The 26,662-nt window shown below is 45.9% G+C and overlaps 1 protein-coding gene across 2 annotated transcripts in view; it reads right to left on the bottom strand.

Moving 5' to 3' along the window:
• Window positions 1–529: 529 nt before the first annotated feature.
• CCDC169 (coiled-coil domain containing 169) overlaps window positions 530–26,662 on the bottom strand; it is a 55,705-nt gene continuing 29,572 nt past the window's right edge. The window contains exons 7-8 of one of the 2 annotated variants that reach the window (XM_066582727.1): window positions 15,162–15,238; window positions 532–1,891 (exon numbers count right to left, since the gene is read on the bottom strand). In XM_066582727.1, the coding sequence (XP_066438824.1) occupies window positions 1,789–1,891; window positions 15,162–15,238 (180 nt within the window). In that variant the 3' untranslated portion in view covers window positions 532–1,788. Of the gene's footprint in view, window positions 1,892–15,161; window positions 15,239–26,662 lie in introns of both variants that reach the window. The other variant, XM_066582736.1, reaches the window with a different exon arrangement.

Below are 26,662 nucleotides of genomic sequence, written 5' to 3'. Positions count from 1 at the left end.
CTGCATAGTGAAAGGAGCTGTCAGTCAACAAGCTGCGGGCTGGGAATGGCTTGGCCAGCCTCTTTGACTCAAGAGTTCTGTTCCCGAGTCAAACAGACAAACTTCAAAGTGCTGCAGCATTTTAAAGCAACACATAGATGGGGAAATGGGTGTATCTGTCCAGTATTTATGCTGCCCAGGGTTCAGACTTCATGAACCTGGTGACAGGTTCCCTTTAATGCTTCTTGTTGTAGAATGCACCACAGAATTGTAGGGTGTCTCATATAGGCCATGCAATGTCCCCTAGGAAAAAGCTATGCAAATGAGGGATGGAATAATCCTTTACAGTGCCATCTATTGGAATTTTGCTTAAAATGCAAGGCAAGGCATATTGGCAACAACTAATTTCTTAAAGGGAGTGTATGACCTATATTTTATACTAATTAAGGGTGCCTACCCACTAGTGTTTTTTTCCACTGCAAATTCGCGGGTTTTTTTTCCAATTGTCAATGGGACTTTGTAATGTTAAAAACGCAACACAACGCACGGCAACTTGCGTTTTTGGTGCACTGCGTTTTTAACATTAGAAAGTTTCATTGACAATTGGAAAAAAAAATGCTGCGAATTTGCAGCTGAAAAAAAACGCTAGTGGGTAGGCACCATAAAACCACATAGTGATACATTTTCCGTTTTTCTAATCTGTTTTTATTTTCCAATTGTAGTTCTAATTATCTCGTCTGCACATGACTAAGTGGGTGGCCATCTTGTCTTTGCTGCAGAGATTTGCTTTATGGCAAGAATTAGAGATATGCTGTACAGCAGCCTCGTGGGCTATTTGCTGGACAGGTGGAGATCCACTGATATCTATAGCAGACTGTTCTAGGCATGTTCTAATACCAATACAGAGCTCATTTGCAGGAAGGGAAAGAAAATAAGCTCTGACTAGAGATGAGCGAGCACGCTTCTTTAAGGCTAATGCTCGAGAGCGCATCGATCTTTTCGAGTAACTGCTTACTCGTCTGAGCACCATGTGGGGGGGGGGGGGTCAAGACCATTAGCTCTGACCATTACCTATTGTGAATGGTGGATCCTGTTTTATCTATAATTGTAACCCTGCCTATGAAGATAGGATGTCTGCTGAAAAGTTTTCTCTACGGATCAGGAAGAGTGAGACTATTAGTATTCTTAGTGGTCAGTGTGAAAATACAGGAATTTAGGATATTTTAATAATATAGATCTTGACATTGAAAATGTAAAAAAAAATTGCCAAAAATCCTATAAAAAATACTTAACATAGAAATTTGATTAATACAATATATCACTTTTTGAACACATGTTCTCTTTAAGAAAGCCGATTTCCTCATTGGAATTGCGTCATCCTATCATTTGAAGAGGTGATTTCCGCTGCAAAAATCCACAGTATAAATCCGCATCAAAATCCACATATCACATGAGGGTTTTCATGCAGCTCCTGCAACAAGTGGGCTTTGCATGCGATATCAGATTTTGTAGGCCTGCTAAGCAGAGATGTAGATGTTGAAGCTGTGGGTCCCAATGCAAACTTTGTAACTATAACACTTCATTTATAATACTAGTCATATGGAGAAGAGAGACCTAACAGGCCTCCTGAGGCGCCTGTACCCTAGTGCAACCCCCATAGTTATGCCCCTGCAGCTAAGTGAACTTCACTGCTCTTCTGTCTTCTCTTCTAGCCGGATATCCAACCTGGGGTGTTGTGTATTTACTGCAGCGTGGATTTAAATCCCAGGACCACGGGTTATACATTTGCAGTAAAACGTTGTTGCCATGTTAAGGTTTCATTTTAGAAGAATGATTCAGCTTTGCTGTCTTTCGTGTAGGGTCTTTCTTTTTACTTGTTGCCTTTTGCTTGGTGGAAGCATTATATACACCTCTGCAAAACAGAAGAAAAAGTATCATGGGGTAATGCAAAAAGAAAGATGTAATGTGTCAAATACAGGAAACATGAAAGCTAGCAAAAGTATAAAGTTATTGAAAGCACTTTTGGTCATGCAATATTAAGATTGAAATGTTGCGCTGCTAAACTGCAACTAACAATAGTGAATGTGGTTGTGTTGAAATCCAGCGGGTTTAGATCATTGGTGACTGTCATGTTGCGGTTTTTATCACTTTTTATTCCATTTTTTCTAGAGGTAAGATTAATAAAATCTGTGATTCCAGAATGGATAATTTTTAAATTTGTAACAGCAATCACCATGCAGTATAAGTAGTACAATAAATCAATTTCTTGGGTGAGTACAATTACGTCAATACTAGAGATGAGCGAGCATACTCGTCCGAGCTTGATGCTCGTTCGAGTATTAGGGTGCTCGAGATGCTCGTTACTCGAGACGAGCACCACGCGGTACTCGTCTCGATTAAACGAGCACTGACCATTGAATTCAATGGAGCCGGCAATACAGCCTGATTGGTCCCGCTGAGCCAATGAGAGGTAGCAGTCACTCACCCATTCATAAATTCATGAATGGGTGTGTGAGTGAGATCTGCCTCTGATTGGTCAGGCTGTGACCAATCAGAGGCAGCTCATTCAGCAGGCGGGGATTTTAAATCCCCGGCTGCTGAATACTACTCACAGCTGTTCAGAGCAGTTCAGGAGGACTGCCGCCGGCCGCTCTGAACTCCGTCTGCCGGGACCAGGTGAGTATATATATATATATTTTTTTTTTTACACATTTCTGGATGAATTGCAGGGAAGGGCTTATACATTTAAGCCCTTCCCGACAATTCATCCCGCAATCGCCGGCAGCCCATTGCTTTCAACGGAGCCGGCTGTATTGCCGGCTCCATTGAATTCAATGGGCTAACATCGTTCTTCCGGGACAAGGTGAGTATATATTTTTTTTATTTTTACACATTTCTGGATGAATTGTAGGGAAGGGCTTATATATTTAAGCCCTTCCCGACAATTCCTCCCGCGATCGCCGGCAGCCCATTGCTTTCAATGGAGCCGGCTGTATTGCCGGCTCCATTGAATTCAATGGGCTAACATCGTTCTTCTCTGCCACAGCTGTTACAGCTGTGGCAGAGGAGAACGATCTTTATGCTGACAGTGCGGGGGGGGGGGGGTGTCTCACTCTTGCCACTATTGTGGCTTAATAGTGGGACCTAGGAACTTGAGATGCAGCCCAACATGTAGCCCCTCGCCTGCCCTATCCGTTTCTGTGTCGTTCCCATCACTTTCTTGAATTGCCCAGATTTTCACAAATGAAAACCTTAGCGAGCATGGGCGATATACAAAAATGCTCGAGTCGCCCATTGACTTCAATGGGGTTCGTTACTCGAAACGAACTCTCGAGCATCACTGAAAGTTCAACTCGAGTAACGAGCACCCGAGCATTTTGGTGCTCGCTCATCTCTAGTCAATACTATGTTTAAATATTTTTTTTTTTATAGCAACATTTCACACGTTTTTAAAACAAATAAATGTATTTTTTTTACCACATTCAAAGGCTAACATTTTTCTTTTATATATTTTATATCTGTGAGAGTTTTTTTTTGCGGGATTAGTTGTACTTTTTAATGGTACTATTTTTGAACCATATGATTTTTTGATTACTTTCTATTCCAGTATTGTTTGTAAATTAGATATTTTTTCATGCTTTTTGTATTTTTTTCACCCTACAGGTTAAATAATGTCCTAACTATTTTCCATATTTCATATTTGTGACAATTTGATGCTTTTATTTATTTTATTTAACACTTTTTTAAACTTTTTATTTTTCTCCCACTAGGGTTCTTTAATATCATGACTTGAAGGGCTTATTCAGAGCATATATCGGTCAGGTTTTTACGCCCGACAGATATACACTGTCCCTCTCTGCAAGGGGAGGAGGCGGGCTGGGAGCTAGTGCATTGAGCTCCCGCCCCCTCTCCGCCCCTCGTCACTCTTTGCAATGAGAGGGGTGGGATTGGGGCAGAACTTAGCTCCGTCCCATCCTCCCCCTCTCATTGCAAACAGTGGTAAGGGGGCGGGAGCTCAATGCACTAGCTCTTGGCCCGGCCCACCTCCTCCCCTTGCAGAGAAGGGCAGCGTATATCGGTAGGGCGTGAAAACCCATCTGATATACGCTCATCTGAATAAGCCCTTAATCATTCATTCTTATAATACCCTTCAATACTTCAGTATAGCAAGGTATTATAAAGCCTATGAGGCTCAGCCAGAGGCTGCTCCTCATAGCACACTGTAGCTGGTAGACCCAGAGGCCATGTTCAAGGCTCATGTACAGGGCTAAACAGCGGGGATCAGCAGTTTTTCCAGTCCCCAGCAAGACACAGGCTATCATTCGAAAGCCAAGCACCCTCTCCCCCTGGCACGGGAGACCAGTGCTAGTATTCTGCTGCAGCACCATGAAAAGGCCGCAGCTATTAGGTTTTATTGAACCTAATAGCTCAATGTTTACGCTGCGGGATTCCAACTCGGAATTCCGCAGTGTGAAAGAATCCACGGCATGCTCTATTTGCCGCGGAAATACGCGCATCTGGCTTCCATTGTAGTCAATGAAAGCCGGCCATCACGCTATACCTCCGCTGTAGCACAACGGAAGTATTGTGTGATTATGCGTCCCCGCCCACCACCAGACTTGTCATCACGCACTGCCAGCATGTTACACGCTGTACTGCGCATGTGCGCTGTTCGCCAGGCGGGACATGCACAGCCATTCCGGGAGGTGAGTATGGGGTCCTTGGGGTGCCGTGATGGACTCCACTTCAATATTCTACCGGCAGAGCCCATCATGGCCGTGGGCATGAGGCAATAGACTTATTTTATTCATTAGAATGGACACATCACCATGTCCTTTGTTCACAGAGGATCAAGCCATTGCTAGGTCTCAAAACACTATTCTGTGCAGGTACTGGCACTCTATGTATGGCGCCTCCATGAAACAAATAGTCTTTACTTAAGGCAATACAGCACTCAACAGAACAGGACAGTATTTTTCTGTTGGACCCTCTAAGAAGTTGGAGGCATAAGGAGGTACCGTTTTTATCCCCAGATTTCTGTAGATGCCGAAAGCAAAACATGCCGGGGCGTTCTCTTCAGACCTTCCACATATCAATCAACATAAGATTATGATGAATGATGGATTGTAATTAGCACAAGATAAAAGGAAAAATCAAAGAATTTTGGGCCTCATTTACCAATCCTGTCATTAAAACGGTCTTCTTTGTCCGTAGCAACCAATCACAGCTCAGCTTTCTTTTTACCAGAGCGGTATAAGAAAAAGAAAAGCTGCAGTGTGATTGGTTGCTATTGGCAATAAAGACAATTTTACTGCTGGATAGTTTTCCTAAATGAGACCTTTTGTCTTATGAATTAGGTCTCTTTTTGAAGTTTTCCCTCACAACGCACCATCATGGTTGCATGAAGTAAAATAGAGATTCCGCAACAGTGTGCACAAACAGTAGTGCGGTATGGCGAAACCAAATCAATCACCTCAGTACAGTGAAATTACCAAGGAGTGTACACAGGAGATGCACCTCCTGGTAAAAAGTAAAATAAAAGTTGTGGTTCCAGAAGTTTCGAATGACTGGCAGTGGCTTTAAAAGAGTCTGGGGGGGCTCATCAAAAGGGTTTACTATGAGAAAGTGAAAGAAATTAGAACGCGTTTCAGTGACGTCTAGGGAAATTAATTTGCCAAGCATCAAGACAATTCAATGTCTTGCCAACGACAGTGCTTTGAGTATTACGTGAGTGGCTTCATATTCCTATAAAGCGCAAATTTCCAGCAAATAATATCAATAAGCTGCGTAAAATTTGCTACCGAAATACTCGTATTAACACTGACAGTTACTTTCTTGGAAACAACTTGTTCTCAAACGATGCCACATTCCATTTGTCAGGATATGGCAGTCTACATATGTGTGGATATGGGGAACCAAAAATCCCAATGTCTATACAGAACATGTCCAAGATAGCCCAAAATTGAATGCTTGGTGTGGTGTAATGAAGGACAAAATTATTGGTCCACTTTTTATTAGTGAACGTGCAATAACTGGCCCAGTATGCCTTAAGATGTTGGAACCGATCTGCAACCTAACATCATCTTTGTTAACATGCAGAGCGGCGCAGGGTCCCGCGGTCGGCTCCGGCGTCCTGGAGCTCTGGAGTCGGGGCTCTCCCGGCGGCGTGGGGCAGCCAGTGTGCGGCGGCGTAGGGCGTGTCTGCCCGTAGGGTGCCGCCCGCACTCCTCCACTTTTCTTATGCAGCAGTGGGAGAGTCGGCTCCTCCCACTCTCCGCCCCTGGGCGGAGGCTTGCAGTCATAAGGCTGGCAGTGACCTGAGCTCACTGCCAGTTATTGGTTCGGTCAGCGTCTAGTAGGTCCTGTCTGCAGCTAGCCTCAGTTCAGCCTCTAGTTTGCCTGTCAGCTTCCATCTCCAGCTTTGCTTTGCTCTGTATGTTCTGTTGATCATTTTCATCTGCCTTCTCTGTCTGCTCTCTGTCGGCACTCTGTCCCCCCATTTAGTTAGTCACATCTTGTCAGTCGCCAGGTCCCTAGCCAGTGCAGGGACCGCCGTCCAGTTGTCCGCCTGGGGTTAGCCAGGGCCGAGGCAAGTAGGCAGGGACAGTGGGGTGCGGGAAGTTCAGGGCACCCCACCTGGCGCTCGGGGGGTCAGAGTGCCGTAACATAATAACTGGCCATTTAAACCATTTTCATGGAGGCGATCAGCGCCCTTGCGAACCAGCTGCAAGCCCGGGTGCCGGTGGTCCAGGATTTATCCGCCCGTATGGCAGCCCAGGAGCAGCGGGGGTCGTCGCAGGGTCCGGACGCCTCAACCAGCCCAGAACCTAAGTGCCCTCTTCCCGAGGTGTTCTCTGGGGAGAGGAACAAATTTTTTGTTTTCCAACAGGCGTGTCGCTTATTTTTTCGGATGTGCCCCCGTTCTTCCGGGTCGGAAGCCCAGAGAGTCGAGCTTATAATGTCCCTGCTGCGGGGCTTTTTCCATCCCCGAGGGTTCCTCCTGCCGCAGTCCGTGGACTCCTTTTTCCAGGAACTCGGGGGTATCTTCGACGAACCGGACCGAGCGGGGTTGGCGGTTTCGCGGCTGTTGGCGGTGCATCAGGGGTCGTTTTGTGTGGAGGATTATTGCTCCAACTTCAGACGCTATGCGGGGGATACGGCATGGAACGATAGCGCCCTGAAAGACGCTTTTCTGCAGGGCCTCTCGGACGCAGTTAAAGATCTGTTAATTTCCCATCCCATTCCCGGGTCTTTAAGGGAGGCTATGGAGCTAGCGGTAAAGGCAGATAGGAGGCTCAGGGCTAGGAAGCAAGACAGGCAGGCCCGTAAAGTCAGGGAGGTCGTTTGCCCTGGTCCCTCTTCTTCCTTACTCGTCTCTGTTCCCGAGCCGATGGAGGTGGATCAGCTGGACCCCAAAGAGTGACGCCGGATCCAATTGTTGCATCGTCTCTGCCTCTACTGCGGGAAAGCTGGACATCGGGTGAAAACCTGCCCACTGAGGTCTCAACGCTCGCAGCCGGAACCGGCGGAAAACTCTAAGTCCTAGGCGATTGTAGGGAGGATCGCCTAGGACTTCAGGTACTTCCTAAGCTTTTGGTACCGTGTCAGGTCAGATTCCGGGATTTTTCCCGATCAGGACAGGCGTTTATTGATTCCGGAGCTGCCGCTAACTTGATAAGCCTGTGTTTTGTCCGATCCCTGAGGGCTGAATTTGTGGCGCTGAAGACGCCAATTCATTTTACCAGTATTGATGCTACCCCTCTCTCTACAGGCCTGGTACGATGGAGGACCCCAGGATTACAGTTCACGGTGGGGATTCTCCACTCTGAAGAACTGTCTTTCCTAGTTATGGAAAAAATGTCGGTTGATGTGGTGCTTGGTATGCCCTGGTTGGCACTGCACAACCCCCAATTTGATTGGTCCACCTGGGAATTGACTCATTGGGGATCATCCTGTCATAATCACCTGTCTACTATAGCTGTGTGCTCCGCAGATACTGTGCTCATTCCGGAGTATTTGTCAGACTTTCAGGATGTATTCTCCAAAAAACTGTCTGAGGCTCTGCCTCCTCATAGGAAGTGGGACTGTGGTATTGATTTGATTCCCGACAGTCCCATCCCTAAGGGAGCCATTTTCAATTTGTCAGGCCGTGAGCATGAGGCCCTCAAGTCCTATATCTCAGAGGCTCTGGCCAACCGACATATCCGGCCGTCCAGGTCCCCTGCCGGGGCAGGTCTCTTCTTTGTAGAGAAGAAGGAAGGGACACTAAGGCCTTGTGTGGATTATCAGGCCTTGAATAAAATCACAGTGAAGAACCAGTGCTCCTTGCCCCTAATTCCTGACTTGTTGAATCAGGTGGTAGGGGCCCACTGGTTCTCCAAACTGGACTTGCGGGGGGCTTACAATTTATTTCGAATTAGAGAGAAAGACGAATGGAAGATGGCGTTCAACACCCCGTTAGGACATTTTGAATGTCTGGTCATGCCTTTCGGACTCTGTAATGCCCCCGCTGTGTTTCAGGGTTTTATGAACTCGGTCTTTCACGACTTCCTGGGGGTATTTCTGGTCATCTATCTGGATGACATTCTGGTGTACTTGCCTGACTGGGATTCACATGTGCGGCACCTACAGTTGGTCCTGACCCGTTTGCGCGAGTATCGACTTTTTGTCAAGTTAGAGAAATGCACATTTGGTTCTAAACAAGTATCTTTCCTTGGTTATGTAATTTCACCCACGGAGATTCAGATGGAGTCTGATAAAGTAGCAGCCATCTCCCAATGGGTCAGACCAGACAACCTCAAGGCTCTCCAGCGGTTCTTAGGTTTTGCAAATTTTTACCGCAAATTCATTAGGAATTACTCGGTTATTGCTCAACCCCTGACCGGCCTGACCAAGAAGGGGGCCGACTTGGTAAAATGGTCACCTGCAGCCCTTGAGGCCTTTAGTCATCTAAAGAGGGCATTTATGACTGCCCCGGTGCTAATAAAGCCGGACGCACGACTACCCTTTTTCATTGAGGTAGATGCGTCTGAAGTGGGGACAGGAGCAGTATTGTCGCAGGAAGTCAGTGGGAGATCTGGGTATAGCCCATGTGCGTTCTTTTCGCGGAAGTTTAATTCAGCAGAACGCAACTACGACGTGGGTAATCGTGAATTATTGGCTATCAAATGGGCTCTGGAAGAGTGGCGACACCATCTTGAGGGTGCTAGACACCCAATTACCGTGTATACTGATCACAAGAATCTGGTATATCTCGCCAATGCTAAAAGATTCACAGCTCGTCAAGCCAGGTGGGCGTTGTTCTTCGCCAGGTGTAATTTCATCGTAACATATATCCCAGGAGAGAAGAACGTGAAGGCGGACGCCCTGTCACGGAGTTTCGGGGTGCCGGATAGTGAGACTATGACCCCCGAGAATATCTTAGCCCCTGGCGTGGTGGTGGCAGCTGTAGAGTCTAACTTCGTCCCTCAACTACAGGATGCTCAGCAGGACGCTCCTTCGGGGGTGCCGGAGGGCAGATGGTTTGTGCCAGAGACCCTACGTCCTAGAGTCATGGATGAATCTCACTCGTCGGTTCTCGCAGGGCATCCAGGGTTTCAGGGGACCCTGGATCTTTGTTCCAGACACTTCTGGTGGCCAGGTATGTCTCAGGAGATCCGCAACTTTGTTAGGGGATGCTCGGTCTGTGCTCGCAATAAGAGTCAGCGGCGTCCTCCGGAGGGCCTTCTGAGACCGCTACCGGTTCCTTCCAGTCCATGGTCGCACTTATCGGTAGATTTCATCACTGATCTACCAGAATCCCAGAAGTGCACCACTATCTTAGTGGTGGTCGACCGGTTCTCTAAGATGGCACATTTTGTGGCGTTAAAGGGGTTGTCTCGCGGCAGCAAGTGGGGTTATACACTTCTGTATGGCCATATTAATGCACTTTGTAATATACATCGTGCATTAAATATGAGCCATACAGAAGTTATTCACTTACCTGCTCCGTTGCTAGCGTCCCCGTCGCCATGGTTCCGTCTAATTTCGGTGTCTTCTTGCTTTTTTAGACGCGCTTGCGCAGATCCGTCTTCTCCCTTCGGCTCCGCTCAGCAGCATCAACGTTTTTGCTCCGCCCCCTTGTACGTGTCATCGCGTAGCTCCGCCCCCATCACGTGCCGATTCCAGCCAATCAGGAGGCTGGAACTGGAACACGTCATGGGGCGGAGCTACGCGATGACGTGTACAAGGGGGCGGAGCCAAAATGCCGATGCTGCCGAGCGGAGCCGAAGGGAGAAGACGGATCTGCGCAAGCGCGTCTAAAAAAGCAAGAAGACACCGAAATTAGACGGAACCATGGCGACGGGGATGCTAGCAACGGAGCAGGTAAGTGAATAACTTCTGTATGGCTCATATTTAATGCACGATGTATATTACAAAGTGCATTAATATGGCCATACAGAAGTGTATAACCCCACTTGATTTCGCGAGACAACCCCTTTAAAGAGGCTACCTTCGGCAAAAGAATTTGCCATGATTTTTGTAAAAGAAATAATTCGCCTACATGGGGTTCCCCAAAATATTGTATCTGATCGCGGGGTTCAGTTTGTCTCGCAGTTTTGGCGTGCCTTCTGCAGAAACCTGGGAACGTCGCTTTCCTTCTCCTCAGCATTCCACCCGCAAACTAATGGTCAGACTGAGCGGAAGAACCAAGATTTAGTGCAATATTTAGGTTGTTTGCTAGCGAAAAGGCTCATCAGTAGGCAGAGTTCCTGCCATTGGCAGAGTTTGCACTAAACAACCGCCCTTGTTCTTCCACTGGGGTATCTCCATTTTTTTGTGTATACGGTCAGCATCCTCGCTTCCTTACAGCAATCCCTACTCCTTCGGTCTGTCCTGCAGCTGATGTCGGCACAGATACTCTTCGGGGAGTATGGAAAGAGGTACAGAAAAACTTGGAAGCAGCGGGGACTCGTATGCAGTTGTGTAGTGAGAAGAGTCTGTCTGTATCTGAACCTTACAAGGTGGGACAAAAGGTATACCTGTCTTCTAAAAATATCAAGTTAAGGGTCCCATCCCTGAAGCTGGCGCCACGTTACGTGGGTCTGTTTGTTATCACGCGTGTGGTGAACCCGCTCACCTACAAACTAGGGTTGCCAGCTACATGGAGGGTTCACAAGGTGTTCCATAAGTCGTTATTGAAACCTTTTGTCCCTTCGGTGATGCCCACCTCCGGTCCCCCTCTGCCCACCCTGGTCCGGGATGAAGTTGAATACGAGGTCCAGGAGATCCTGGATTCTCGTCGGTGTTGAGGAACCCTACAATATTTGGTGGCCTGGAAGGGTTTTCGACCAGAACATCATTCCTGGGTGGCCGCACGTGATGTTCACGCTCCCGTGTTGGTACGGCGGTTCCACTGTCATTTCCCGGATAAGCCTGGTCGAGTTTCCGGGGGCCCGGAGGTCCCCAGTCAGAGGGGGGGTAATGTTACCATGCAGGGCGGCGCAGGGTCCCGCGGTCAGCGCGCGCCGATCCGGTGTCAGCTCCGGCTCTCCTGGCGGCGTGGGGCAGCCAGTGTGCAGCGGCGTGGGCGTGTCCGCCCGTAGGGTGCCGCCCGCACTCCTCCACCTTTCTTATGCAGCAGTGGGAGAGTCGGCTCCTCCCACTCTCCGCCCCTGGGCAGAGGCTTGCAGTCATAAGGCTGGCAGTGACCTGAGCTCACTGCCAGTTATTGGTTCGGTCAGCGTCTAGTAGGTCCTGTCTGCAGCAAGCCTCAGTTCAGCCTCTAGTTTGCCTGTCAGCTTCCATCTCCAGCTTTGCTTTGCTCTGTATGTTCTGTTGGTCATTTCCATCTGCCTTCTCTGTCGGCACTCTGTCCCCCCATTTAGTTAGTCACATCTTGTCAGTCGCCAGGTCCCTAGCCAGTGCAGGGACCGCCGTCCAGTTGTCCGCCTGGGGTTAGCCAAGGCCGAGGCAAGTAGGCAGGGACAGTGGGGTGCGGGAAGTTCAGGGCACCCCACCTGGCGCTCGGTGGGTCAGACTGCCGTAACAATCTTTCAGCAAGATGGGGCTTCCCCACATCGGACCATGGATGGTCAGTGTTTCGTCAATAACACCATTTCATATAGCTGGATTGGATGCGGTGGACCAACCTGATGGCCACTCTGTTCACCAAGTCTTACTCCACTGGATTTCTTTTTCAGGGAATACATGAAGGATCATGACTAGAGTGACAGCGGAAATTGTGCGCGGAATTTCGCCGCGGCAAATGCTCCTGCGGCCGCTAATCTCGGGAATAGCCAGCCATGTGGACGAGATTTCTCAGAAATCTCATCCACACGGGACGGCCAATCCGCTGCGGTAAGTCAGGTTGGAACCGCGGCTGCGGCGACCGCGGCCTCAGAAGATGCAGCATGTCTATTTCTCTTTTCTTTCCGCCGTGGCCGCGCTCTCCTCTATGGGAGCGCCGGCCGCAGCGGAAGAGCGAGCGGCCGGGCCGCTTCAAAGCCGCCGCGGGTTTTTCCGCGGCGGTCTTCTCGGCGGAAATCTCGCGGTTTTTGCTGCGGCCAAACCGCGGGATTTCCAGTGGGAATACGCCCAGTGTGAACCCAGCCTTATTAGTGTGCGCAAAAATTGAGTTGTTCTTTCATTTACTTTCATTTTCCTGCCATTCATACTTTCTGCTCCGCGAACTGCTAAAATTAAAAGATACTCAAGAATTTTAGAGGTTCCATCAGTTACACAATGCTTGCCAGTAAATATATATATATGTCTCCTGTTAAATGCAAGCAGTGGCTCATCCTTCATCCTCTTTCTCATCCTCACTCCCTGTGCTGCTCACTTCTATGGCCCCCTGTCCCCTTAATCCTCTCAATCATTTCTGAGCTGAGCTCGGCACAGAGGCTTTACTTTTAAATGCGAGATTAAACTACAAGAGACATGTAAGAAAATTGGCTTCTTACAAGTGATTTGCAGCTCTTATTTGAACGCTAGTCCTGCTGATAATAAGAGAAGGAAACCTTAAATGTATAATGACCTTCTGCAGAATGCGGCACAAGTATGTTCGGTCTACAGGAATTTTGGCAATATGGCAGCTGAGCTCAGACGACCTTTCACTCAGATCTCGGCTGCTTCTTCTCTTTTTTTTAATTCTAATTTAATCTGCTAAAATAATTGTGAAGGAATTTATTTTATGTCAATCTCTCATTCTGTAACCGCCACTATGCCAAACTCCCCTCAAATCAGTTTTTGCAGTTCACCTTTATCTAAATACTTGCTGCATTAATCTGTATGAAATTAGCTCCTCCTAGTGGCATATAAAGCAAAAAGATCTTAAAGGAGTATTCCAATGCGAATTGTTTATGGCAAGATATGCCATAGAAGTCTGGTAAGTGTGGGTCCCACCTCTGAGCCCCGCACTCATCTTCCATTCTTGCTCTCACTGCCCCCTGCTACTGTGCCGGGACGCCAAAAACAGCTAGGCACCCTGCACTGCACTGTTCCCGTAACTGCACAGACGCCAATAAGAGTAAGGCTACTTTCACATAGGTGACGCAATATTGTCACGAGAAAATCACAGCGATATCGCATTTGTGTACGGTGCAATATCGCTGCGTTTTCTCACGGCAATATCATGATCTTGTGTTGTTACCAAGTCGCACATGATGCTACAAAGTCACGCAATTTTTCTTGGGCTTGAAATATAAGCAATACCCCGAAAATAAGCCCTTTCTGCATCCACAAAATAAATAATACATCATAGCGTCTCTTCCTCTGCAGATCCGGCTCACTTTTCTATAGTCTTCAGGCAGCCCTTCCTTAATTGGAGGTTTAAAATCCCTGCCTCCAGGAAGTGCTGGCTTGATTGGTTCTCGAGCACCACAGCTCAGCCAATCAGAGTCAGTGCTTGATGAACCAATCAAGCCAGCGCTTCCTGGAGGCGGGGATTTTAAATAGGACAACCCCATTAAGGAGAATCTGACACAACTACCTACGAATATGTATTAGTAAATACATAGTATATAACAGTATTCCCCATGAAATAATTTTGGAGTATCTACTATCTTTTCCTGCAGTTAGGGGATAACTTAATGTAACCCCTCTAACCCTTCTCTAAAGCTCTATCATATAAAATGCAGCACTAAGGCAATGCAGGTAAGCAAGCTGATGATGTAACAACTCCTTTCCCAGTTGCATAGTAACATAAGTAAAAACTTAGTCAAATGCAGTATTACGCATAGTAGCAAGTACAGTATATAGAATGGCCTGCCGGGGTCTGGAGAACAGACAAAGTAATTAGAAGGGACAGCTATATGGGTGTGGTTGGAGGAGTTAAAACCTATAACCACACTGCTGCTAGGCACCACTCCCTGGAAGAAACAGAGGGCTGCAGCCCCTTTGCCCAGTGTGGACCAAGCTGTGGGAATATCACGAGTCTGACAGGGAAGGACGTCCCCTAGACTGACACTCTGGTTGGGTATGGTATTGTGGACATTACTATGTCGTAGAGAGGCACTAGGCCTCTGCGATAGCAAGAATTGTAATTCTATGTGTGTTAGTTTATTGTTATTTAACGCATGTGTGCACTGTGCCTACAACAACATTACCAAGATTTGTTATCTATAATTGCTACTAACATAAATAGACTACCAACGTTTTACCACCAAATCTGGTTTGGAACTGGGTTACTGTAGTGCGACCACCCATCTAGGTGGAGGAAACATGGTGATCCAGAGTAGTGACTAATCCACTATTGTTACAGCGTGCGACTGCATATTTACTGCATTTTTTAACGCACCCCATTCATTTCAATGGGAGACTTAGTGCGTGAGATACGTGTTGTAGGACATGCTGTGTGCAAAAATACACAATGCAAAAACGCTAGTGTGAGAGGCCCCATTGAAACACATGTAGCTTTAGTGCTGTGTATTAACGCTTGTGAGAGAGTGGCTCATAATAATGAGGAAATTAAAAACTATTAACTTTGTTGGCTTCCTAATGCTACTCTAAGTACTGGATGTGTGTACTTATTGATGGTGAATACAACCCCACTAGGAGAGCTTAGATGCAAATCACAGAATTCCTGGGTGCAAAATATATCTTGCTTAATATAAAATACGGTACCTGCCTAATGGGATGTTATTTTACTAAATTATTGTCATAGCAGCTGGCAAATAAAAAAAATAAGCTAGAGCTATCCTTACTTATGTGCTTGCTTTCCCCTTGTGACATGTGCTGGATCAATTTGCTGTTTCTTAACGGCTTCTTGTGCGGCAGAGGTCTGCAATTAAAATTGAACAGACATGATTACTATGAGCTCCGTTGAGGCCTGACATGCACAGCTCAGCTGAGATCCCTCAATGGCAGTACATTTCCAGAAATAATGCTTTATCCCAATGCACTGATTCCCATCCAGCTTCCTGCAAGGAGGCTGATAAAAAAAAAAATGACAAGCTCTGATTCTTGTTATTTTCAGCCTGGGGGCAAGTAAAACCTCAAATCATTCAGGATGAATAGGGTCCCGGTTTGCATGATGTACCGTGGTACAGAAAAGTAATACAGGAAGTAAATGATAAATAGTTAAAAGTACATGAGAATGAGGTCACAACAAAGCCAAGAAAAGGTTAAAAGTAGTAATAAAGGAAACTAATAAAATGGGATCTTGTTGATGTTAAGGGCAGTTGATTCCAGTTTTATTAGGAGCTGAAAGCAAAATTGTTTTCTGCTACACTAAGCACGCACCAGAGGCGGATACCCAAATGTAAATGAGATACTTCAGGTCAAAAATATATGTTGCTTAGCGCCTTCTTCATGCTTTCCTAAGGAGCGGAGTGCGGTTTGCAAGTTACAGAAGTCAGGCAATTTTTACACAATGGAATTGGCTGCGGAGAGTACACAGCATTTTAACTGCAGGCATTGTAGCTGAGATGTTAACAAATTCCATCTGCACATTGTAAATGGACGGGGCTTTAAATTCACAGCGTGTCACTTTATGCTGCATATTATGGCCTTAGTCAGACGGGCGTTTTTTCACGCGATTTGCGGATCGCATGACGGATGCGCATGTGCAAATCGCGTGACCGGGGGCGAAAAATCGCGGGAAAAATCTGCACCTAGCAGCGTTAATCGTCGCAGCAAAACGCCCCTCTGACCGGAGTAAAATCGCCGTGCGCATCAAAATGCGCATGAAACTTAGACTGGCCGGAACTTAGTTTTGCGGGACTTTTTCGCACCATTTTCGCCGTGCATGGATAAGATGTTGCCTCCATATTACGAGCACCTTGTCAGCCTTTGCCATTTCATTCAAGTTCTCACATCCTAGAAGACTATGCACTCGCCAGATGACGGTAGTACAGTGCGGCGTGCTCGCCAGCGAAAAAACGCAGCTAGCTAGTAAATGATTTTGGTGCGCACATTAAACGCAGAACGCAGATAGGCGCGATCTGCGATTCGTCGTGTCCTATGATTTATCGCATATCCGCATAAAAAGCGGACATGTGACCGATACGATAGCGAACCATTGGTTCTATATATGCGCGAATCGCATGCGCGAGCGCAAATCGCGTAAAAAAACGCCCCTCTGACTAAGGCCTATCAGTGCGGATTTCACATCTTCACCATGGTGGATTTTGCGCTGTGGAAATTCCACATGTGAAATGCACTACAGCTGTGTTCGCATGGTGGCATATTGTCATTGGATAATTAATTAATTATATACGCCGTGGCCACCATGCTGTTGCCCCTTCCCCTTCCTCGCCGGCTCACCTCCGCTCTCCTACCCTCTGGCTGTTTGCAATGGGAGGGGTGGGACGGGGGCAGAGCTAAGCTCCAGAGCCCTCCCCGCCCCTTGTCCGCAGCCATCAATGGGAGGAGGCGGGATGGAGCTGCATTTAGCTCTGCCCCCCCTCCATTGCAATGAGCCGGAGGGGAGGAGAGAAGAGGGAGGGAGTTTAGCAGTCACGCTGCTAAACTCCCTCCCACCTCTGGCTGCTGCCATTGGCTTCCGTAGGAGCCCATGCAGCAGCCAACGTATTCCGGCCCAAAAGATAGCTCCAGGACTATCTTTTGGGCCCGATTTAAAAGCGCCCGGTACTATATTGGCCGTCCGGGCGCTTTTACCTCGCGGGAATACGGCCATGTGATCTGATGCATGGGAATCTAATGTATCAGATTATAGCGTATATCGGCCGATCGTGAAAACGGCGGGACGATATATGCTCGTGTGAAAGAGCCCTTACCTGTACTTTTTGTTGGTTTTAATTTAGGGTACATACAACTTTTTGATCACTTTTTATTGTGCATTTGGAAGGTGGGATGAGCAAAAAAAACACAGCATTTTTGCTTTTTTTGGATTCTCTTTTACAATGTTCACCTTACAAGATAAATGATGTACTCATTTTATTGTATAGGTTATTACAATTGCAGCAATAGCAATTATGTTTATTTATTTTTTTACTTTTTTTATGAAAATGGACAATTTTTTTTTTATGTCCCAACAGGGAATGTGAACCTGTAATCCTATAATTCTTCAGATATTACACTGCAATACTTCTGTGTTGCAGGGTTTAATCCACATATTGTAATAATAAAGATGTAGGATGCAACTGTTAGGCCTGCCATGGCAACACATCAGTCCCTCTGAAATGGCAACAGTGGAAGCCCCTTTCCTTCTTTTAAGCACATAGATGCTTGACCACAGCATCTAAGGGGTTATACAAAGGCAAGAGTTAGGAAGCTGAATGGTTCACACTGTTAGGCCAAAGGAACACAAGCGTATACAAGCTCGTCTGTGTTGTGTCAACAACAAAAATATGACGTTTTTTCATACGTGTGCAGTTTTGTATGCTGTCTGTTTTTCTCCACAAGAGAATTAAAAACTGAAAACTGGACCAATTCCTTTTTCTAAATGTTTTGGCAATAAATTTATGACATATGGACAGCAAACAGATGACATCCGAATGTGCTGTCCTTTTTTTTTTTTTTAACATGCCCATTGACTTGAATAGGCGAGTGTCATCTACAAAATGGATCATAGCAGTGAACCTCACATTTTGAGTCTAGTCTGTTGTAGACTCGGACAGCACTGAAGATATGCTTGTGTGCCTTTGGCCTTAGACCTCATGCACACCAATGTATTAACCCTTTCCAATCCACAGTCTGACGTATAAAAACATTCTGATTGAGGGCTGTACAGCTCCGATGTCGGAAGACATCCGGCAGGGTATTCTTACTATAGATTACTGGCCGCTCTGTTGTCGGGGGCCTCTCCAGCATGTCCCATGCCGCAGTACTGGCTCTAGCCAGCAGATGGTGCCATTGTATAATGGCAGAAAGAGAAAGCCCCCTAGGAAACCCTGAATCCAAAATTGGATTGCAAAGGGGTTTGTGTTGTAAGGATTTGTGTTCCTTTCTGCGCCTCACAGGGGACACATGGAGGCTTTTTTTTCTAAGAATTTATATAGGATTTGTGAGAAACAAATTGTGATGCTCATCGTATTATGGGTGTCTCTGGCTCTTTAACCGCCGGGACATTGACTTATGTGGAAACCACCTACAGATGGCACTAGAGAGACATTTTACTTCCTTCTGGAGGCGAGGTGACTTGATACTTATTTACCCAGGGGCATTGCCTTAAGGATGCTTTTACACGCTAGTGTACCTGGCCTTCACACGGTCCGATTCGGAATGAATGGGAGATGAACGATTGTTCACATGGGGAGATGGGCTGATAATGATGATTTTTTTTCAACTACACAAACGATACAATTAGCTGATGAACGAGTATTTGCTTTGCATGGTCTGATAAGCAAATTAACATTTACATTTATATCACTGCAAAGGGAAAAATCAGCTCAAATATCACTGTCAGCGGCCATATTTACTAATATACTAGTAGAAAGATATGCAAGGGCAGGTACAGACATGATTTGCAGCATAATGCAGACAGTAGCTATACGCAGCTTAGTTTAATGCTTGGACATAGTTAAGACATACAAAGGGTACCAAGTCCCACTTATACGTGTAGTGCACCATGTAGGCTTACAACCCATTAATGACGCCACATATGATTCAGCCGGGCAGGTTGCTCTGCACCTTGAAGTGAACCACACTGGACTGGCACACCGGCTTCTCTAGCATCTAAAACCAGTCTGTTAACAACAGTGATCAATACAAAGTATTAGTTAATATTTTGCCCAAAATATATAAGCTCACAAGCCCACGACAAGTGTCCTCATTAACGTGTGAGCCCTTTGTATGCATTATCTATGGGCAAATGAACATTTCTACAAACATTTTTGCCTGATCATTTGGCAATGTAAAAGGTTCTTAAGACTTCCTACAACAGGTGCATTTTATTATGGAGAACCAGTACATATCAGGGATGATAAAGAGATGCTCACATATAGACCAATATGGTTGTATTGTGAACACTAGAGATGAGCGAACACCAAAATGTTCGGGTGTTCGTTATCCGGAACGAACTTCCCGCGATGTCCGGGTGTTCGTTTCGAATAACGAACCCCATTGAAGTCAATGGGCGACCCGAACATTTTTGTATTTCGCCGATGCTCGCTAAGGTTTTCATGTGTGAAAATCTGGGCAATTCAAGAAAGTGATGGGAATGACACAGTGACGGATAGGGCAGACGAGGGGCTACATGGTGGGCTGCATCTCAAGTTCACAGGTCCCACTATTAAGCCACAATAGCGGCAAGAGTGCCCCCCCCCCCACTGTCAGCATAAAGATCGTTCTCCTCTGCCACAGCTGTAACAGCTGTAGCAGAGAAGAACGATGTTTGCCCATTGAATTCAATGGAGCGGCAATACAGCAGGTTCCACTGAATGCAATGGGCTGCCCGCGATCGCAGGATGAATGGTCGGAAAGGGGTTAAATATATAACCCCTTTCCTGCAATTCATCCAGAAATGTGTTACACTAAAAATATATACCGGCGTATAAGGCGACCGGGCGTATAAGACGACCCCCCAACTGTCACCTTATACGCCGGTAATACAGTGGAGCAAAGAATAAAAATCATTACTTACGTTTTTAGATGATCTGCGGCGCTCCTGCAGGCTGTCACTCCCTCCTAATCCACGGCAAAGTATTCCTTTCTCCACGAAAGGCTTTAAATCCCTGCCTCCAGAAGCACACGTGCCTTCAGCCAATCACAGCCAATGACAATGATGTCCCCATTGAGCGCATATAGAATGCATCCATAGCGAACCGCGGGAGGGGCAGACTTTTATATCAGGCGGACACCTTATCTCCCCAGCCACTCACAGCAGGGGGGTGGTATAGGGCTTAAACGTTGCAGGGGGAAGTTGTAATGCCTTCCCTGTCTTTATATTGGCCAAAAAAAAGCGCTAACGTCTCAGGGAAGAAAGTTAAAGTAACCCGGACACCGCATGGTGTTCGTTACGGATAACGAACATACCGAACACCCTAATATTCGCACGAATATCAAGCTCGGACGAACACGTTCGCTCATCTCTAGTGAACACCACTGTATACGTAAGGTGACCAGACGTCCCGTTTTAGGTGGGACAGTCCTGTTTTGGGACCTTGTGTCCTGCTTTCCCCAGGGTCCCAAGTGGGACATCTATTCCACTTTTGGGGCGCGGGGTCACCATGAAGGTGATTACCAGCTGGGGTGCCGGGGAGTGTGCACCCAGGATCATCCTCACCTGAGCTCTCCTTCTTAGTTTTGCAGGAGGAGGAATCCAGGCGCACACACTTACGTCAGTGTGTGCATCCCGCAGCAGCGCTGAGCGAAGGAGCAGCGGCATTCTGGAGGCCAGGAGGAGGTAAATATATCAGTCTCAAAGGGGCTCTATTACTACTGGGGCTATTGTAGGGGTCACTGTTACTACTGGGGTCGATGTAGGGGACACTATTAGTAACAATAATATTAGCCCCAGTAGTAATAGTATTACTACTGAGGCCACTGTGGGGGTCACTGTTACTACTGGGGCCAATATAGGGGTCACTATTACTACTGAGGCCACTGTAGGGGTCGCTAATACTACTGAGGCCACTCTGCATGTGGCAGCATACCTCAAGCTGACTTATGGTATGTTTTCACGTGGCGGAAATGCTGTGAAATGTCTTCAGCAGAAATTTCCGCAGCGAATTCCGCAGCATTTCCGTATCCAAAAATCAGTCAAATGGTGCGCTGGGAATGGTAAGCCGGGGAGCACTGACAGCGGGAAGCCTTCGGAAGAAGAGAGGGGGAGTGCCGCATAGTATGAAATCAGCTGTGGATACACAGTTGATTTCCCGTTAAAAACTGCACCAAATGTATGGATTTTGACTATTTTTGGATGTGGAAATGCTGCAGAATTTGCTCCCTGTCTTTTTTGAAACACTGTACTTTTTATAATGATGAAGGTAAAATCATCCCCTGTGATAAGCCCCGCCCCTGACCACACCCCTTTGTCCTACTTTAACCCTGGGAAAATCTGGTCACCTTAGTATATGAGGTCGCTAGAAACAGTCAAACATGGTTGGGCTACATTATTTCTGCAAATCCCACAGAAGTCAATGAGAGTTCTGCAATCAGCGTAGCACAGCAAGCTACACTATTTCTGCAGCTCTGAAGTTATGGAAACAGTTCAGCTTGCTGTACTACAATATTTGTGCAACTCAACACCCACTGACTTCTATGGGAGTTATGGAAACAGCATAGCAAAATCTGTTGGGCTGTTTCTGTAAGTCCAGGCGCTTCCGGATCACTGCATACAGCTTAGCCTGTGGCAATGGAAGCATCAGCTTGACACACATGCGAGTCCTAGAGGTGGGACCTACACCTACCAAACTTTTATGGCATATTCCATAAAAATCGAGGTGGTAATATCTTCGGAAAACTGCTTCAAGGCGCTTCACAGGGTGCCTACACATCTAGAATACAAAGCCGTAGGTTGGTGCTGTGCAGACTTTGTACACATAGCTTTGTATAAGACCCTAGTAGAGATGAGCGAGTATACTCGCTAAGGCACATTACTCGAGCGAGCAGTGCCTTAGCCGAGTATCTCCCCGCTCGTCTCTAAAGATCCGGGGGCCAGGGCGGGTGACAGGTGAGTTGCGGCGGGGAGTTTGTGGGGGGGGGGGGGGGGAGAGAGAGATCTCCCCTTCATTCCTCCCCGCTCTCCCCCGCCGCTCCCTTTAGAGACGAGCGGGGAGATACTCGGCTAAGGCACTACTCGCTCAAGTAATGTGCCTTAGCGAGTATACTCGCTCATCTCTAGACCCTAGTTTCAAGTTACTTTTTAGGAAGTGGTCCTTTAAATATTTGGGGTTTATTTTTGTCCTTAGCTGCTAAACAAAAATAACTCTTCCAAGGCAGTAGCTAACAGTTTAATTTGTCTCCTACATAGTGATAGGCAATTAACATCAGCAGGCAGCCGGTGATTTGGAGAAAATACTGAGTCAGTCGGCTCCCCACTTGACAAGGGACCTGTTTTATGAAGATGAAGGAAACGGAGATAGTGAGCAGCCACATTGTTATACACCGGAGAACAGTGCATGATGCGCTCAGTGCTTTCGACCTACGTCTTTAATCATCAGAGCGTAATAAAGCTACCAAGTGCATCAGCTCCGATAACGGCATCATCTATGAATATACTGTAGAGCGCCTCCTGTATTCTGCTCAGGTTCACTTCAATAATTCATAAACAGTGATTGTATACAGAGAACAGTTTGTACACACTACGGGGTTAGCCTACAAACGTACCATTCATGAATAGAGTGTGCCGGTTCCTAGACATTGTCTTAGGCGTGTTGTGTTGGAACCGCTATAAAGGATTATTACAATAAAACGACTGTAATTAAATAGTGTTTCCCTCAAAAATAATGAAAATGACCTCATTCGGCAAGTTGTTATATACTAGTTGACCGATTTTGAATACATTGGTTTCTGGGATGGCTGCCATCATTCAGATTGTCACCCAGGATTCCCAAGGACCGTAAAAGATGACTTAGTCTGAATCACCACTTTATTAGAGGCTCCCATCTACCCTGTTTCCCTGAAAATATGACATACCCTGAAAATAAGACATAGCATGATTTTCCAGAATTTTTGAGGATGCAAAATGATTTTTCAGGCTTTTTGAGGATGCTTGAAATATAAGCCCTACTCCAAAATTAGGCCCTGCTAACAGTTAATTAAAAAAGTCAATTTAAATAGTGTCCAGGCAGCTATACATGTAAAAACGTTAAACCTTTTTGAACAAAAATTAATATAAGACACTGTCTTATTTTCGGGGAAACACGGTAGTAGTGCGTTGAACCTCCTTTGGCGTTCAGAACCAAAATAATTTGTCATGGCATAGATTCCACTAGGAGTTGAAATTGTTTGCAGGAATATTGGCCAATGTTGACAGAAAGCTTCTTAAAATTGCCACAAATTAGATGGAGGTGCTGACATGTTCTGATCAGCTGACAGGAAGGGTTCATTGGTTCATGCTGCTTGTGCCAAATTCTGATCCTCCAATCAGCATGGTGCAAATAGAAATCTGGATTCATCTGACCAGGCGATGTTTCTCCATTGCTTAGTGATACAAAATGTTGTGCTCTTCTGCCCACTGAAGTCTTGTCTTTCTGTTTCTCTTAGATGGCAATAGCACTCACACTGGTTGTCTGGTGTTATAGCCCATGCGTACTAAGGAATGATGAGTTGTGCATACTGACACGTTAGTTAGAGCTCAACAGCAATTTGCCTGACTATGCAATGCCTGTTTGTCAAAATGAATCTTGACATCCTCCTCTGACCCCTTTCGTCGGCAAGTTATTTACATCCACAGGATCCCCTTTCACTGGATGTTTTGCTCAAACGCATCATATGATGTATTTAACATCCCGTTTAAATCAATGGGCGATGTGTTGCGAGAAACAGGAAAAGATAGAACATGTAGCAATTTTTTTGAAGCTGCAAAAGAAAACATCGCTTATGTGTATGACTCCATTCAAAAGAATAGAGTTGATATTTACATGAGTTTTGTGACTCTCGCAACACATAAAACTCGTGCGAGATTCTCGGCTGTGTGAAACTGGCCTTAAACAAATAACATAATAGTCTGTGTGGCATCTGTTTCATCGATTTGGCATGAGCCTATCAATAGCTGTTCATGATGTATCTGTTAGGCATACAATGCCCATAGGCTATAGTGTATCTGTTTAACAGTGGGCTCTGTCAGCCATAGACTATAATGGCTCCCATTTAACAGATCCTTTTTGTTTTTTTACAGCCATTATATCCTATGGGTGACAGATGCCACTGTTAGCCATTAAGAGCCTGACCGTGATCAGGGAATGTCATACTAAAAGGAATTACTAGTTATTTCTGTTTGGAAATCTCAATCCACCTGAGATTAATGTGAAGGTAATCTGTGGATAATTTTTTCACTGGGGCAGAAGTAGTGATATGGTTGTGCGTCTTGGACCTGTGGTTTTACAGGTTTCCTTGTGCACACCTTCACAGGTAGGGGTTAGTTGAGCTGGCTGAGTGTGGTATTCTCCACCAGCCAACCCCCTTGTCTGCGGCAGATAAATACCAGCAACTCTTGTGAGAGATTGCTGGTTATTTTAGTGCTTTATGTGCTTGTCAGTTGTGTCCCTCTCTCCTCCCCTCCTTTCGTTCTGGAGTGCGTGCATTGTGTGGTACGATGACCACACAGGTGCAGGCGGCCTGCAGGTTTCTCCCTACCCCTGGGCAGGTGCGGCATCCAGACGTCTGATGTCCTATGTGTGTGTCAGATGGGTGATGCCTGATACTGTTCCCTATGTCAGCATGGTGGCTGACTCTCTGTTCTCCTGGTGTGAGGACACTTGAACTAGTTATGGTATTCCATCTGTATTCATGTGGATCTGGGTGGGGTTTCTGTTATATGTTGTATGCACAACCATGTATGTTGGTGTGAACAGTGACGTGTGTGTTATGTCTGTGCAGGTGGCCAGACACGTGCTCTACATACAGTCCTGTTCTGTGTTCAGTGTGTATGTGAACAGTGTTGTGTCCTACATGTGTTTTGTGTACTTCTCCAGGCTCCTAATCAAAGATAGGGTTCCCCACTTTCCATGATTGGTAAGGGACAGGGGTCCTCCCATCTTTCCTGAAGAGGTGTAGTTTGTAGTGCAAATGCTATATAAGTGTATTTGCGGGTTTTAAATGGACATGCTTGAATCCGTTCTTATGTGAACACATAATAGGAGACCAATGATGCGTGTTTATGTGCACACAATTGTACACACATAAACACGCTCATCTGAATGAGACCAAAGACAGGACATGCCACAATTTTTTTCCCGCACCTCAATGTGGGAAATTTGAAAAGGAAAATGTCTAAAAAAATTGCTGATATATATCAGGGGTTCTCAATCGGATAATACATCCAAAGACAATCTGAAATCCGAAACCAACGAAAACCGAGGCAATTATTTCCATATAAATCACTTACATGTAATGGGAGTTGTGTGCAGCCTGCGTGCCTCTCTCATATAATGTATGACTTTTATAACTCCATGACTCCGCTATAGATCAATCACACTTTATAACACTGGATAACCTACAGCACAACCTAACCCGCTGTATTTCATAATGCTGCTGATTGGCTGGAACCACTTCAAACTTTCACTTGTGTGGGTCTCTGGGAGTTGTAGTCTTAGTGGACGCCAAGTGTCTTTTCAGAACACTGATATAAACTACAACTCCAAGAGACCCACACAATTGAAAGTACCAGCCAATCAGCGTCATTATGGAATACAGCGGGATAGGTTATTCTTTAGGTTATCCAGTGTGATTGATCTGTAGCGGAGTCATGGAGTTATAAAAGTCATATATCATCATTATATGATAGAGCGACATAAGCAGTGCATTCTTGAAGCATACCTTATAAAAATGGCTGAGAAGAAGAAATGCCGTCAATATTCAAATAAATACTTGAAATACGGATTCATCCCTTCTCCTACAAACGGACAGCCTCCCTTGTGCCTCATTTATGAAAAGGCATTTTCGAATGACGCTTTGAAGCCTTTGAGACTGAGTGATCACCTTGCAAAAATACATTCAGATGAAGTGGGTAAGCCTACTTCATTTTTCCAAGGTTTAAAGTCAAAGTTTGAGAACCGCAGCACTGTAGGCAAGCTATTTGAAAAATCTATTCTCAATGCTGACAAAGGCCTCCTTGCTTCCTATAAAGTCTCTTTATTAATAGTGCAATGTGGCAAATCACATACTATTGGGTAAACACTTGTGTTACCCACGGTTAAAGAGATTGTTAGTAGTATGCTGGGGCCTGATGCGTGTGCCATGGTGAAATCTATGCCTTTGAGAAATGACACTGTTTCAAGAAGAATTGATGGGATGGCTGCTGATGTGGTAGAAACGCTTTTAGATGTGTTAAAGAACACAGAATTTGTAATGCAAATTGACGAGTCAACGGTTAGAGACAATGAAGCATTGCTGCTAGCTTTCGTTCATTTCATTAATCGGAATGAAGAGGTAGTGGAGGAACTGTTGTTTAGCAGAAATGTAACCGACACAAAAGGCTCCTCTATATACAAAAGAGTGGGAAAATGTTTCCAAGAAAAAAAACATCCCTTTAACAAATGTACTTGCTTGCGCAACCAATGGAACTGTATCCATGATTGGTCGATATCGTGGATTTATAGCTGATTTAAAATCTGCTATACCTGGCAGTCCACTGTGT

This window comes from Eleutherodactylus coqui, chromosome 1 (genome assembly GCF_035609145.1).
Source record: "Eleutherodactylus coqui strain aEleCoq1 chromosome 1, aEleCoq1.hap1, whole genome shotgun sequence".
NCBI lineage: Eukaryota > Metazoa > Chordata > Amphibia > Anura > Eleutherodactylidae > Eleutherodactylus > Eleutherodactylus coqui.
Note: the sequence above shows the minus strand (reverse complement) of the source record. Positions and strands in the feature narration are given on the sequence as shown.